The 14,687-nt window shown below is 46.8% G+C and overlaps 2 protein-coding genes across 2 annotated transcripts; both read right to left on the minus strand.

Moving 5' to 3' along the window:
- Positions 1 to 840: 840 nt before the first annotated feature.
- On the minus strand, positions 841 to 3,586 carry slc35e3 (solute carrier family 35 member E3). Its single transcript, XM_030354734.1, has 7 exons — positions 2,822 to 3,586; positions 2,357 to 2,467; positions 2,120 to 2,179; positions 1,918 to 2,016; positions 1,711 to 1,793; positions 1,380 to 1,464; positions 841 to 1,167 (listed from the first exon to the last, which is right to left on the minus strand). Exons 1-7 carry the CDS (start codon positions 3,221 to 3,223, stop codon positions 1,066 to 1,068), a joined length of 942 nt encoding a protein of 313 aa, XP_030210594.1. The 5' UTR covers positions 3,224 to 3,586; the 3' UTR covers positions 841 to 1,065.
- Positions 3,587 to 4,304: 718 nt separating this feature from the next.
- On the minus strand, positions 4,305 to 14,353 carry nup107 (nucleoporin 107). The gene is made up of 27 exons (XM_030354710.1): positions 14,063 to 14,353; positions 13,722 to 13,804; positions 13,055 to 13,150; positions 12,645 to 12,715; positions 12,401 to 12,533; positions 12,048 to 12,151; positions 11,314 to 11,429; positions 11,176 to 11,218; positions 11,006 to 11,077; positions 10,585 to 10,673; positions 10,399 to 10,474; positions 10,026 to 10,139; positions 9,705 to 9,795; positions 9,170 to 9,249; positions 8,867 to 8,926; positions 8,361 to 8,506; positions 7,935 to 7,983; positions 7,687 to 7,756; positions 7,322 to 7,437; positions 6,940 to 7,129; positions 6,547 to 6,653; positions 6,126 to 6,228; positions 5,748 to 5,908; positions 5,327 to 5,452; positions 4,989 to 5,099; positions 4,661 to 4,822; positions 4,305 to 4,519 (listed from the first exon to the last, which is right to left on the minus strand). Exons 1-27 carry the CDS (start codon positions 14,068 to 14,070, stop codon positions 4,421 to 4,423), a joined length of 2,676 nt encoding a protein of 891 aa, XP_030210570.1. The 5' UTR covers positions 14,071 to 14,353; the 3' UTR covers positions 4,305 to 4,420.
- Positions 14,354 to 14,687: the final 334 nt, after the last annotated feature.

Here is a 14,687-nt window from a genome sequence, read left to right on the forward strand (position 1 = left end):
AAATCTGTATTTTCCTGAGCTATGTGTTTACCGTAGACGGGTCGACTTGCTGCCCGGGGTGCTGCTCTGCTGGTCGGTTACAATCCTGCCCTATATCGGTGGTGGTAGACTTTCAGATCCATCGTTTACCTTTGACCGCGAAAACAGCACCCCCTGTGGTCACCATCCGGAATAACAACAACACCGATACTATGAATACCTCATCTAAATATTAACTATTTATTTTCTTGCTAATCATTTACTTTTTTTATTGTGTTACTTAAACCTTATTAGTATTAATTATTAAAAGAGAGAGAAAGTCAATATTGTCCAGAGATTTGAAAAGCTTTATTCTCTTACCCACTTCAAGGACTTTTCTTTTTAGCTGCAGTACGTTGTTATTTTTACTGAGAGAGAGAAACAGATGATTCTCCCTGTGTTTGTCTTCTTCTTCCTGTTTATCCAGACGTTAGCTGCGGTGCTACAGGACAAGCGGAGACCTCTGACTGGCATTCTGTAGGATAAGAATCAACAGGGACGTAGTGTGAGCATCCTCGTTACAGAGGGAGGCGCCCTAGACCACCATGCCTCCAATTATACTCGGATATATTAAGTATGTAAACATCTTTAATGAGCAGGTGTTCAGTTTTGTAGGTAAGTTCCAAGAGCTATTAGGCCTACTAACTGGTATAATTAAAGATATTGTAGGTCAGATTTAAGAGCTTCATGTATCCCAGTATAAGTGGAGGTGTGGTGGTCTGGGGCGCCTCCCTCTGTAACAAGCAAAACCTTCAAGGTTTTGTAGGGCACGGTTTTAAGATCGCATTTCAATATTTCACACAAAGAATCAACATGCCTTCATCAGCGTCTGTAAAATGTCTTTATTCAAAAAGGAAGATAGAAATATAAGACATAAAAAAGTGAAGAGGACCAATCATATCGCTCGTCTTCAAGTTCACATTTTTAAAAAAATACAAAACGAGCAGCCAGTAGCAGGCGTGTAGCGGGGGATTGGCAGCTGGGCGAGCCTTTGGCTTCGGAGCCAGGCGGCTAGGCCCCACCTCCTGCTATGACAGCTGGGCGAGCCTATGGCCTTTGAGTCAGGCGGCTAGTCCCCGCCTCCTGCTCTGACAGTTTGAAGTGAGTGTAGCTCAGAATACCAGCCAGCGTACACAGCATGCCTAACACCTGAGAGAGCCAGAGAGAGACAGAGACACCGAGAGAGAGACACACACACACACACACAGATAGAGAGACAGTAGCAGTTGTTAATTTTACATAAAACAAAAATCTGATGATTCTCATCTCAATCTACACACAGTTTTTTTCACCAGTTGAAGACCCTGGTTATACTGGGCAGCTTCAGTGTCCACCAGTGGGATGAGCTTATCGGATCTCACCTGATTTAATGACAGTGGGTCTTGGAAGAGCAAGTATCCTCCAATCAGAGTGATGCAGAATTTAAAGTGACCAAACATGTTATATCTGGGAGGATAAACTCAGGAAAAAAAAGATCCAGATCCAGCATCATGTAAAGTGGTTAGCCTAGCATTATGTTTAGCGTTGAGAATAGCATCCTGTTGTACGGTTGGCATATATTATGTTCGGCGCTTAGCCAAGCCTCATGTAGTAAGAGTAAGAGTAGAACCATGTTTATCGGTTACCATAGCATCACGTCCAGCAGTTAGCATAGCATCGTGTTCAGCGGTTAGGCTAGCATGTTAAGGATACGTAACGGCCGAGGTGTTCCCGATGATCCAGTAGATTGACAGGTTGACCAGGAAGGCCACCACACAGGAGAGCATCACCATCACCTAGCAACCAAACAACACCATCACCTAGCAACCAAACCAGTGTCTGTCTGTCTGTGTGCCTGTCTGTCTGTCTGTCTGTCTGTCTGTCTGTCTGTGTGCCTGTCTGTCTGTCTGTCTGTCTTACCAGGACAGCAGGTGACCAGGGTCCCAGTAATCCTCCATCTCCGCTCAGCGGCTCAAACCACGGGACCACCGCCCCCAGGAAAACAGAGGACATGGGGGCCTGGAGAGAAGGAGAGAGACATCTTTATCTAGATCCAGATCTAGATATATTAGCACTAGTAGTATATACTAGTACTACAGTGTATACAATAGTACTACATTACCTGGTAGTACAGCAACTGCATAGAGTTGACCTGGAGCTCCTTTTGTTTAGAGCCCACCCACTGAGAGAGAGACAGACACACAGAGACATTAACTTTGCCAAAGCAGTTTTAAAGTTGAATTAAAGGAAAAACGACAATGTCCACTAAAATATAGTGTAGTATGAATGTGATCAGATAAAGTTATTCAGTTTAGATACAACTAAATAGCAATAACTTTATGATTATGTTCTCTCTCACCACTTGGTAGAGCGAGGTCACCACGACGCCCAGCGAGGCAAAGATCATTCCCAGCGCGTTGAAGCTGAGGTCATACAGAGAGTTCAGAGCCACGCCCACTGTGATTGGCACCTGGAGACAGACAGACTATCAATTCAGTACACATAGAGCCCCCGCCCCACTGTAACAAACTGGCAACTTTATATTGCAGTATCTTACTGGGTATCGATTACAACTCATTTTTACATTAAAATGTATCACCTGTATCAATATCATTTTGGTGTGATCTAATTTACAGCAGTTAGCTGGGAGTTATTTGACTGGTTGTTGCTGTAAAGTTCTTAACAATTAATCTCCCGTCAACTTAAAATTCAAAACAGAATTGAATATTTTCACAAAGCACAAGACGGAGTTAAGCAGCAAGGCATCTATTCAGGTCATTGAGCGAGTGAGTTAGTGAGTGTGTATGTGTGTTTGTGAGCCCACCAGGGTGAGCTTGATGCGGGTGGAGAAGCTCTTCTGGTAGCAAGCTGTCTGCAGCGCAATGATCACCGGGGTGGTCATGGCCTTGGCCAGCTGGTAGCTACCGATCGAGTTGTTCTGCAGCGACAGGTTGGTGAAAACCACGAAGCCGCAGAAGCTCAAGGACAGCCACACGATCTTCTGGGGCTGAAGGCTCTTCGGGGCGAACACGTCCATCTTCTGGCAGGCGTAGAGCCCAAGCCAGGTGGCCACGAAGTGCAGCAGGGTGAGCGTCATATTGGGGAACCCATAGTGGACGTAGATCCACTTGTTGAGGAAGACTATGCAGATGGAAGCCAGCAGGTTGACCAGCAGCCCGCCCGCCAGCCGCCTGTTGGCGGACAAGTCCTGCAGACCGAGCGTCATCTCGGTTCCAACGAGCGTTATTATAAAGTGAAGGAAAGTCGATCTGATGGAAACTCATCCAGACCCGCAGTCTACACCGGGAGCTGGCATTCTGGCTCCGCTGCCACGCAGCAGGAAAGCTTGGGACAAGGCGCCTTCTGTCCGCAGCCTCCTGGCCTCTGCGGCTAGTCTCCCGGCCTCTGCGGTTGGTCTCCCGCCCGCTCGGCACCGCAGCCTCGGTCCGTCCAGGGGATGCGGCGTCAGGGCTTAGATCCCGGGAGTAGGTGGGTTAAATCCGTGCTGATTGGGAGCAGCGTTACCGTCAGTCGGCCACTTTTGGAGCATCTCCGAGGTGCTCAAGTTGGGAAAACAAATCAAAGTATTGAAAGCGACAGCGTCCCTGCTGGCCAGGAGGCAAACAACCATCAAACACCATCTGTTATCTAGTCAAAAAACACATTAAAAGCACAATATGTAAATATGTAAAAACGACTAGTTATATTATACTATGTTAGATATTTTATTTTATTGTGTACCAACATAATCCCAAATATTTCAGCGATGTATTAACTCGGAATCGGAACTTTTAAGATTGAAAGCGTCCCGGGCAGTTCGGTCACTTCCGCTAAAGCCGTAGCGTCCAGAAATACCGGAAGCACAGGGAGTGATGACGGAAGTCATCTAGATAGCTAGCCACTCTATTGTTTTTTTTCATTCAATGTTTTTATTGCTCACTCGTGATGGAACACGATTATTCAGTCCAGTGGGGTTCACCCTCACCCTCAACCACTCAGAGCAGAGTTACCCTCACCCACTCAGAGCTTGGGTCACTCTCACCCACTCAGAGCAGTTATCCCTTACCCACTCAGAGCATGGGTCACTCTCACCCACTCAGAGCAGTTATCCCTCACCCACTCAGAGCAGGGTTCACCCAAACCCATGCACACCGGTTTTAGATTATTGGTCCAACGGTTCTTTCGAACCACAACCACACTTTCCTCCAGCGAATAGAACAACGTGTGGAACAGCAATTATAAAAAAAAAGTATTTATGTAATTTAGCAGAATTAAAGGTGATTGAATAAAAAAACAGCAGGAAACTATCTGCTTCAAAAGATTCTTTAATCACAAATTATTTGATCGGTGAGTATCAGGGTGTGTGTATTATGTGGGGTGTATCAGGGTGTGTGTATCAGGATGTGTGTATCAGTGTGTGTGTTCAGGTGTATCCAAGGGCGTCCAGGCCACAATCCAGAAGCATCAGAGACGACTCTCTGATCTTCTGAAGAAACCGCCTCAGATCCTCCTTAGAAAACACCTGCAGACAGACAGACAAGAGCAGACAGACAGACAAGAGCAGACAAGACAGACAGGTGAGACAGACGATCAAAAGAACAGGTGAGACAAGATCTGACAGACCATCAAAAAACCGGTGAGACAGACGGTTTGTCAGACATACCTGGTGGAGGTGATTGTTGGCGGCGGCCAGGACGTCGGCCAGCTGCAGCGCCTCCTGGTGGCGGGAGGAGGAGGTGAGGACGCTGAGCAGCAGGAAGCTGAGCCGCGGGACGCACAGCGAACGCAGCAGCGCCATCTGGAGGCTGCGCTCACTCACTTCGCCCTGAGAGGAGAGACAGACACACACATAGACATGTAAATACACACACACACACACACACACACACACACACACACACACACACACACACACACACACACACACACACACACACACACACACACACACACACACACACACACACACACACACACACACACACACGTACCTCTGGGGTGTTGATCATCCATCCGTCAGCGAACAGCAGAACCTGGTAAACTCTCTCCTTCACCTCGTCCACCAACACCTGGAGACGGCCACGCCACGCGGTGCACTCCACCTACACAATATATATATATACATCATATACATTATATATAGCTACAACACATTATACACATTATGTGACATAGTATACACATTATACACCAGCTCCTGGAGGTAACCATGTAGATGACATACATAATATACATAGATCTATAATATGGAGCCTAGAACCAGCTGAAGACTAGTTGTACTGGGAAACTCCCAGTAGGACCAGTAGAAGTGTAGTGTGTGTTGCTATACCTGGTACTCGTTCTCCCTCATCTCATTGGCTACTCTCTCTGTGAATTTAGCCTGGGAGGCGGGGACAGGCTTCTGAGGGGCGGAGCTACTGTGGCTGAACCAATCACTGAAGGCCTCGTGGGCTTCCTAGGAGGCGAGGATTTAGGGAAGAAAACTATTAGACAGACTGACCAACACACAGACAGATGTGCTGACACAGACAGACAGACAGACGGACAGGTGTGGAGACAGACACACAGACAACTGCAGACACGCAGACAGGTGTGCAGACAAAGACAGGTGTGCTGAGTGTCGACACACAGACAGGTGTGCAGACACAAAGACAGATGTGCTGACTGTCGACACACAGACAGGTGTGCAGACACACAGGCAGGTGTGCAGACACACAGACAGGTGTGCAGACACACAGACAGTTGCTGACCAGATAGGCCTGGATGCAGCGGTGCTCCCGGATGGCGTTGAGGTCTTCGGCGGGAAGGGGCGTGTCCGGTTGAAGCCCCGCCCACTGGCGCTGCACCTCCTTCACCGAGTCGGCGGGAAGCTTGGAGAACACGGCCTTAGCCGCCTCGTGCTTCTGGACCGCTAGACAGGGAGACAGACAGGTGGTCAGACAGACAGGTGGTCACAGACATCATTGAGATCGGACAGGTGGTCAGACAGAAAGGTAGATGGGTAGAAGGACATAATTGGGGTCAGATAGACAGCTAGACAGGTAGTGAGACATCATGGTGTCAGACGGACAGCCAGACAGGTAGAAGGACATCATGGTGGACAGGTAGACAGGTAGACAGACAGGTACCTAGGAACCTCCTCATGATGGCGTTGGATTGTTTCAGGGCCTCAGCGCGGTGGGCGGACTCAAACAGCAGCCAATCAATCACATCAATCTTCTTCTGGTCGTCCTATCACAGCACAGAACAGTTAGCTGCTGCTAGAGCCCGGCCTCCTGTTGTAGTACCAACAGTAGTAACAGTACTTAGTAGTAACACTACTCGTACTAAAATGTTATACTGTTACTATTAGCCTTACTACTAGTATAACAGTACTAACAGTACTAATACCAACAGTACAATACTAGTAGTAATTTTACATACTAACAGTAGTAATACTGTAATAATATTAACTGTTCGATAAGAGTCAACCTGCCTCACATTGTAAACCGTGATATTGTACTTCTGTAGGATTCATTTAGTAGTACTATGGTAGGACTATGGTAGTACCTGTGTGGTATTGGTCTCCAGGGTGTGCGTGTGAGGGGTGAACTCTGGTCCGTCCCTCTCCCTCACCGCCTCCACCACCAGCTGGGTTACCGCGGCAACATCTAGTCCTACACACACACCCACAGTGCATATGTCATCACACAGTTATACATTCTATATATCAGGGTAGGATATGATAGATAGCTATAGCTATAGATATAGAGATACATACATCTTTACTGGATATAGAGAGATAATGTATGTGATGTAGTTTTGGAGCTACTGTATGTGTGCTAGTTATGTAGCTAATGTATGTGTGCTAGTTGTGGAGCTACGGTTCTTGCCGGCGTCTGTGATTATGTATGCGGTACTCGTCCTTTTAATGTATAGGCAGGTAGGTAATAGTAGTCCTACCAGCATCGGCGGCGAGATGGAGAGCCCGTCGCTGTTGCTCAGTCTGGCTGACGCCCTCCAGATAGGAAGCATAGCGCTGTACCGCGAGCGCGGTAGGCAGCTGGCTAGTGTAGCTCGCAATCAACTCTGACTGCTGCTCCTCAATCAGCAGCGTGATGTAAGACTGAAGTACAGCCACACACACCTCCTCCTAAAGACAAAACACAGTTCTATATTACAGCCGTGTGTGTGTGTGTGTGTGTGTGTGTGTGTGTGTGTGTGTGTGTGTGTGTGTGTGTGTGTGTGTGTGTGTGTAGTATAATGTGGGTATAGTGGGTAGCATAATATGCACAGTATAATGCCTGTAGTGAGTAGTATGAGGTGTGTAGTATAAGGTGTGTACCTTGAGTGCGATGCCTAGACTGCTGTAAAACAGCACCAGGTGAGTCATGAAGCGGAGCAGGTGAGAGGGGAGGGGCTTAGAGCTGCTCAACCAATCACTGAACTCCTCCATCAGACCTGGGAACACAGGAAGTAGACTAAATGATGACATCACACAGAACCGCAACAATAATATACAGAATAATAATAAATTGTTCATATCAATATTAATGATATATTAATATAATGGCAAATAAAAGGATTTTAAATATGAATATAGATATTATATGATATATAGTAGATTGTAAATATGAATATAGATGATATATTCATGTAGGATTTAATGGTATATTATACAAATATTAAAATAGATTATTTAATATTCACCATCCAGATCTCCTAGGATGACCAGCCTCTGGATGACGTGGTGATGTTCCCCGTGTTCCTCTAGAACCCTCTGAAACCACATACATTAAATATTACAGACATTCAACATCATTATATACATTCAACATAGATTACACATCCAATATGTACAGAAATACACAATAAATTCTTATAGACATTATACAATATGTACACATCAAACATCATTATACACATTAAACATGCACTTTACAATAGAGCACACAGACCTTTGAGTCGGTTGCCTGAAGCTCCATGAAGATCTTCTCCAGAGTCCAGCTAGAGGAAGGGAACCCGTTTAGAACCCAGCTTAGAACCTTAGAGAACCTGTTTAGTAGAACCCTAGACTGAGAGCCTGTTTAGTAGAACCCTAGACTGAGAGCCTGTTTAGTAGAACCCTAGACTGAGAGCCTGTTTAGTAGAACCCTAGACTGAGAGCCTGTTTAGTCAGCAGAACCTGTTTAGTAGAATCCTAGACTGAGAGCCTGTTTAGTATAACCCTAGACTGAGTAATACACATAGTATTACTATTAATCATAGTATTACTGTTAATACAAATAGGATTACTGTTGATAAAAATAGTATTACTGTTGATAATAATAATATTACTGGTAGTAATAATAATACTAGTAATAAGTCGTTTTAGTAGTACTTACTTGGCCTCCGTGTACTCTCTGGGCAGCGGTTCTTCCTCCTGATTGGCCAGGCCTGATGAGGTCACTTCCTGTTCCACCAGGGAGTCGACCAGCACTCTGAAGTACGCCCACACACAGTCCTCCCACGACTCACACACTGGAAGGAGCTGTTCACACACACACACACACACACACACACACACACACACACACACACACACACACACACACACACACACACACACACACACACACACACACACACACACACACACACACACACACACACACACACACACACACAGCATTATTGATTGTCTAAAAAGTTGTAAATTATGTGTTGATTATGTCTTTTATATTTTGATCATATTTTATTAGTAATTGTGTATAGTTGTATATGATGATTTGATTATGCATATGAAATATTGATCATATTTTATTGTTGATCATGTATACTTGATGTCATAATGTATTGATCATGTATTTCCTAAATGATCATGTCGTATTATTGATAAGGTTGAACTCACAGCCTTCAGGTTTCCGCTCAGAGCAGCGTAGATGGCTCGTTCATATCTGTCCAACTGCTCCTAAACACACCAGGAACACAGAGCGCTACTATGAACATTATGAACACATGAATTCACCATCATAGCATTATAATGAATATTGTTAACACATTAATTCACCATCATAATGTCCATTGCGATGGACATTATTAACACATGAATTCACCATCATAGTATTATGATGAACATTATTCTCAAATGAATTCACCACCATGATGGACATTATTACTCCCATGAAAACATGACGTAAGTTTTCAGTCTTACCTCCTCAGAGAGAGACCAGCAGCAGAGCTTCCAGATCCTTCTGTTGGGGTTCCCTTCAACAGGAGTCAACCTGCCAAGGCCTACACACACACACACACACACACACACACACACACACACACAAAGAGTTAAACATGAGCCCGCTTTATGTACTCAAAGAAATCGCCCGAAAACTTCAAGGTGTTAGCATGAAACCGATGACATTCAGGGATTACACCGTGTTCGCTACTCTTTAAGGTCATGGAGTGGTCATTGTAGAGTTCACCTAAGGTCATGTTGGAGTCAGAGGTTAACTGAGGTCGTGTTGGGGTCAGAGGTCACCTGAGGTCGTGTTGGGGTAAGAGGTCACCTGAGGTCAGGTTGGGGTAAGAGGTCCTGTTGGGGTCAGAGGTCACCTGAGGTCGTGTCGGGGTCAGAGGTCACCTGAGGTCGTGTTGGGGTCAGAGGTCACCTGAGGTCGTGTTTGGGTCAGAGGTCACCTGAGGACGTGTTGGGGTAAGAGGTCACCCGAGGTTGTGTTGGTGTCAGAGGTTACCTGAGGTCATGTTGGGGTCATGGTAGAGCTTCCAGCCCTCCAGGGTAGCTGCCCTCCAGGCCTGTCCACAGCGCTTACACAACCTCTGAGCCTGCACACACACACACACACACACACACACAGTTACCTCCAACGTCATGCCAGCTCTGATTAAGTCAGGAGGTTCTCCTCTGGTCAGGAGGTTTTGCTCTGGTCAGGAGGTTTTGCTCTGGTCAGGAGGTTCTCCTCTGACCAGGATGTTCTCCTCTGGTCAGGAGGTTCTCCTCTGACCAGGAGGTTCTCCTCTGACCAGGAGGTTCTGCTCCACCAGGAGGTCCTCACCTCCTCAGTCATGCCGGCCCTGATGAGGGTCAGCAGGTTCTTCAGCAGTCTGGTGTCGTCCTCTCGGTCCAGGTTGGCCAGCGGCCGCTGCTGTCTGAGGGGAGCGTCTGGGTCCTAGTGCCCCCACACACATCAGGGTGAGACCATACCGGCACACACACAGACACAGACACAGACACACACACACACACACACACACACACACACACACACACACACAAACACACACACACACCAGGGTGAGACCACACGCGCGCACACATACACAAAACAGGGTTAGGAGGATAACACACACACACGAAAAACGACATTCTACCAATGCTCTCATGGGTCTACAAGAGGTCCTTATGGTTTCCATGGTAACGGGACTTACCAGTTCCGTGACCAACGGTATGGAGAGGCCCACAGAACCCCTCCTCCTCAGCTTCAGAGCATGGAGGGTGTTCTCCCTACACACACACACACACACACACACACACACACAAATATTATTTTTTTACTGGGTTTTATCAGGGTATTTACAGAGTATTTACAGAGTATTCACCGGGTATTTACTCACCAACAGACGTTCTTGGCGTAGAACTCAATGTTATCGGAGAAGTCTCCAATCTGGTCCTTGGCAATACTCTCCAACCAATCAACCACCAGCTAGACACAAAGAACCAATCAACCACCAGCTCGACACAAAGAACCAATCAACAGCCAGCCAGACACGAAGAACCAATCAACAGCCAGCCAGACAAGAAGAACCAATCAACAGCCAGCCAGACACAAAGAACCAATCAACAGCCAGCCAGACACAAAGAACCAATCAACAGCCAGCCAGACACAGAGCAGAAAGCAGTCAGTAGTGTAGTGTGTAGTCAGTCGTTTCTAGTCAGGAGTGTAGTGTTGTGTGTAGTGATTAGTGTTTTCTGTAGTGCTCCGTGTAGTGTAGTGTTGCTGAGTGTCACGTAGTGTTGCGTTTTGTCTAGTGTTACCTGGCCCTGCCTGATGACGGCGTCTCGTTGAAATAGCTGTTCCACCACCAGCTTCTCACTCTGACTGGCGACCTACACACACGCACACGCGATTAACGTCATAAATAAAGTTGTTAACGTTTTTAAATAAAGTTGTTCCTGTTAACGTATTAAATATAGTTGTAACTTACAGTCATGTCAATGTCCTCTTCTAACGCAGACTGAACTCTGTCCCTGTTACACACAGACAGACGCCCACAAGAGTGAGATACAGATAGGCACTACGGAGACAGAGAGAGACGGGTAGCAAGACCTCACTCTACAGGTACCTGTAGAGTGAGGTCATCAGCCTCCAGGTGGAGCTCTCCTGTTGGAGGATCCAGCGCACCCCTGCCGTTCTGCTGGACGCTCCCGCCCGCTGCACCACCTTCTGCAGCACCTCCACCTGCGAGAGGGAAGAGAGAGAACACAATAAACAAAAACCCAAGCAGTAACGGTCTGTAATCTGGATCTATAACGGGTTGTAATCTGGATCTATGATGGCCTGTCATCTGGATCTAGAATGGCTGTAATCTGGATCTATGATGGCCTGTCATCTGGATCTAGAATGGCTGTAATCTGGATCTATGATGGCCTGTCATCTGGATCTAGAATGGCTGTAATCTGGATCTAAAATGGCCTCTCATCTTGATCTATAATGGTCTGTAATCTGGATCTATTATGGTCTGTCATCTAGATCTATAGTCGTCGTTAATGTGAATGAATCATAGTTTCTCCCCTCGACGGGGGAGGTAAAAGGTTAAATGAGTTGAACCACTGGATGATGTCACCACCAGCAGAACCAAAGACAACCTGCCAGCCACAGTGGCTAACCTTGCTCTACCTAAACACCTGTAGACCAGGTCAGTCCTGTAGACCCCCCCCCCCCCCCCCCCCCCCCCCCCCCCCCACACACACACACACACACACACACACACACACACACACACACACACACACACACACACACACACACACACACACACACACACACACACACACACACACACACACACACACACACCTTGTCCAGACAGAGGTTGTGGTAGTCCTCCAACAGGTCAAACACTGCAGAAGAAGAATGCTTCAGGAAGGCGGACAGGAAGTCCGAAAGGAGGCTGGAGGCAGCTGGAACAGAGAAATACTACAATATCAACACAGAAATACCACAGTATTACCACAGAAATAGTACAGTATTACTAAAGCAATACTGAGTGAAATACTACAGTGTTAACTGTTTAATGCTTAACATTAAACAGACCAAGTAGACTTAAGTATTTTCCTAACCAGACTAAGTAGCCTTAAGTCTTTCCTTACCAGACTAAGTAGACTTAAGACCTTCCTTACCACACTAAGTAGACTAAAGTCTTTCCTTACCAGACTCTCCGGGGTCGTCTTCTCTGAGGAGGGCGGAGTTAACGTTGGTGAAGTCATCAGTGAAGCTGGTGTCAGCCCATCCCGACCGCGGAGAGGGTAGAATACTGTTGGTCCAATCACTGTCATCCAAATTCTAAACACACACACACAACAAGGGGGGTTGTTAGTGTGTGTGTGTGTGTGTGTGTGTGTGTGTGTGTGTGTGTGTGTGTGTGTGTGTGTGTGTGTGTGTGTGTACACTAACTCGTGTGAAGCGCTGGGATTTGTTTCCAGTTGCAATAATGGCCGAAACATCTGGATTTAGCCTTGGAGTCACTGGGAGACAGAAAGGTAGAGACGCAGACGGTTGGAGACACAGACAGATAAGAGACAAAGACAGGTACCGTAGGACACCACACATAATCTTAGCATGAAAAACAATATCTAGGGAATCCATCAAAAAAATTCAATCAGCTGGAAAATCTGGAATATATGTGCCCATCTAGAATTCAGAGTCGCTCCAAACAGAGTGACCACTACCTCAAGGAGTCGCTCCAAACAGAGTGACCACTACCTTCATAAGAGGGTGTAGGGAGGGACAGCCTAGGGTCAGTCAGCCATTAGCTACCCTATGGACTAGCTGTAGCTATCTGGTACCTTAGAAAAGTTTCCTACCAGCTTGTCTGAACAGCGAGCCAGGAGTCCTCAGCATGGGGCGGGCGGGCGTTACCATGGCTACCCCGGGGCTCCAGTCGGTGGTGGGGGACGGTACTGGGGTTGGCGCTAAGGAAACGGCTGGTAGTCATGGTAACAAAAAGAATGCCACACTTCGCTGTTCACTACAACCAGAGAGGTTCGCCTCTTCCCTGACCGCCTCCGTCGAGGTTCCCAGCGAGCTGAGGGGTCACCAAAGAGTGACATGAGAACCCTGCGCTCTGATTGGTCGGAGACGCTCATCAGTAGCACCCTCCCTGACCACACCCAGCCTGTCTGGACAGGCTGCATCGGGAACACCGTCCAATAAGCAGCCTCCCTGGTCCGCTGTGGGACTCGTCAAGATGACCTCACTCCAGTGTTATGCGGCGTCGCCATGACGACATCAATGGGTATTCTATCTATCTATCTGCAGACACTAAAGACTGACAGATCCTACAAACAGTGAGACAGAGTCAAGACTCTGTAACGGCAGAGCCTTAACTAACCAGGTCAGACTAGATGGAGCTCCATTTTACGTAGTTATTGGGTCGGTAGATCAGTTACCCAGAATAACTAGCTGTTAACTAGTGATAACAAGTCAGGGGATACTAGGCCTCTTAACTACGGATAACCAGTCAGAGGATACTGGGTCTGCTGGTCAGCATCTTGCGGCGAGCGGCTCTGGTCACCGCCGTGTCCCGGACCACCGGAGACATGAGATCACTTTGCCTACACACACACACACACACACACACACACACACACACACACACACACACACACACACACACACACACACACACACACACACACACACACACACACACACACACACACACACACACAGCTTGGTGTAAACAAATGTAGGAACACATGATTCTGAATTAAAGATATAAGAGTAGTATATAAGTTATGGGAGTAATATCTAAGTTATAGGAGCAATATCAGAGTTATGGGAGTAATGTATTGATAAAGCAGACAACGAACCAGTCCATGTTCAGTTCCCGCTCCACGAGGCGTCCAGCCAATCAGGGACCAGTAAAAACGAGCCTCCAAACCTCCCGCAGATCAGGAGATAAGAGAGATAAGAGAGATGAGCTCTATTTGAAATAAAAGGTTTAGTCTGTGAACTCTGTTTAAACGAGTGAGTTTAAATGTGTAATATGTCAGCGGGCTGCTGAAGCCCTTCTTCGGGGGTACGGCGGTATGAGCCGGCGACGTCTGGAGCCCCGCGGTCGGCAGCGCCCCCTGTTGGTGAGACGGGGCACCGCCCCCTGTTGGTGAGATTGGGCACCGCCCCCTGCTGGTGAGACAGGGCACCGCACCATTATAGGCTTATTTGCTTTATACATGTATATAATGTAATAAACACAATAATAACCATAGAGCCTGTATAGGTCTATGGGAATAACGTGCTGACATGCTTTATATTCAGAGGTTTGGTGTACATGGGGGGAATATTGCAGTCGATGTTTATAACATGCTTGTATATTTATCTAATAACTTGGTATTTACATGCTTATATACTGTGATATCAGTAGTATTAACATGCTTAAATATGGTTACATGAACAGTGAGTAATGTATTAATATGATTAAACGTGGGGATATGA

The sequence above is a fragment of the Gadus morhua genome, chromosome 4 (genome assembly GCF_902167405.1).
Source record: "Gadus morhua chromosome 4, gadMor3.0, whole genome shotgun sequence".
Taxonomy (NCBI): Eukaryota; Metazoa; Chordata; class Actinopteri; order Gadiformes; family Gadidae; genus Gadus; species Gadus morhua.

Excerpts from the sequence above, each read along its gene's own strand:
- slc35e3 (XM_030354734.1), bottom strand. The coding sequence starts at position 3,223 with ATGACGCTCGGTCTGCAGGACTTGTCCGCCAACAGGCGGCTGGCGGGC. Across the intron at positions 2,180-2,356 it reads TGACCTCGCTCTACCAAGTG|TGGGTGGGCTCTAAACAAAA; the intron begins GTGAGAGAGAAC and ends TCTCTCTCTCAG. Across the intron at positions 1,465-1,710 it reads GGGAACACCTCGGCCGTTAC|ATATAACATGTTTGGTCACT; the intron begins GTATCCTTAACA and ends TTATCCTCCCAG.
- nup107 (XM_030354710.1), bottom strand. Across the intron at positions 11,430-12,047 it reads ACAACCTCTGTCTGGACAAG|GTGGAGGTGCTGCAGAAGGT; the intron begins GTGTGTGTGTGT and ends TCCCTCTCGCAG. Across the intron at positions 7,984-8,360 it reads AGAGAGTACACGGAGGCCAA|CTGGACTCTGGAGAAGATCT; the intron begins GTAAGTACTACT and ends CCCTTCCTCTAG.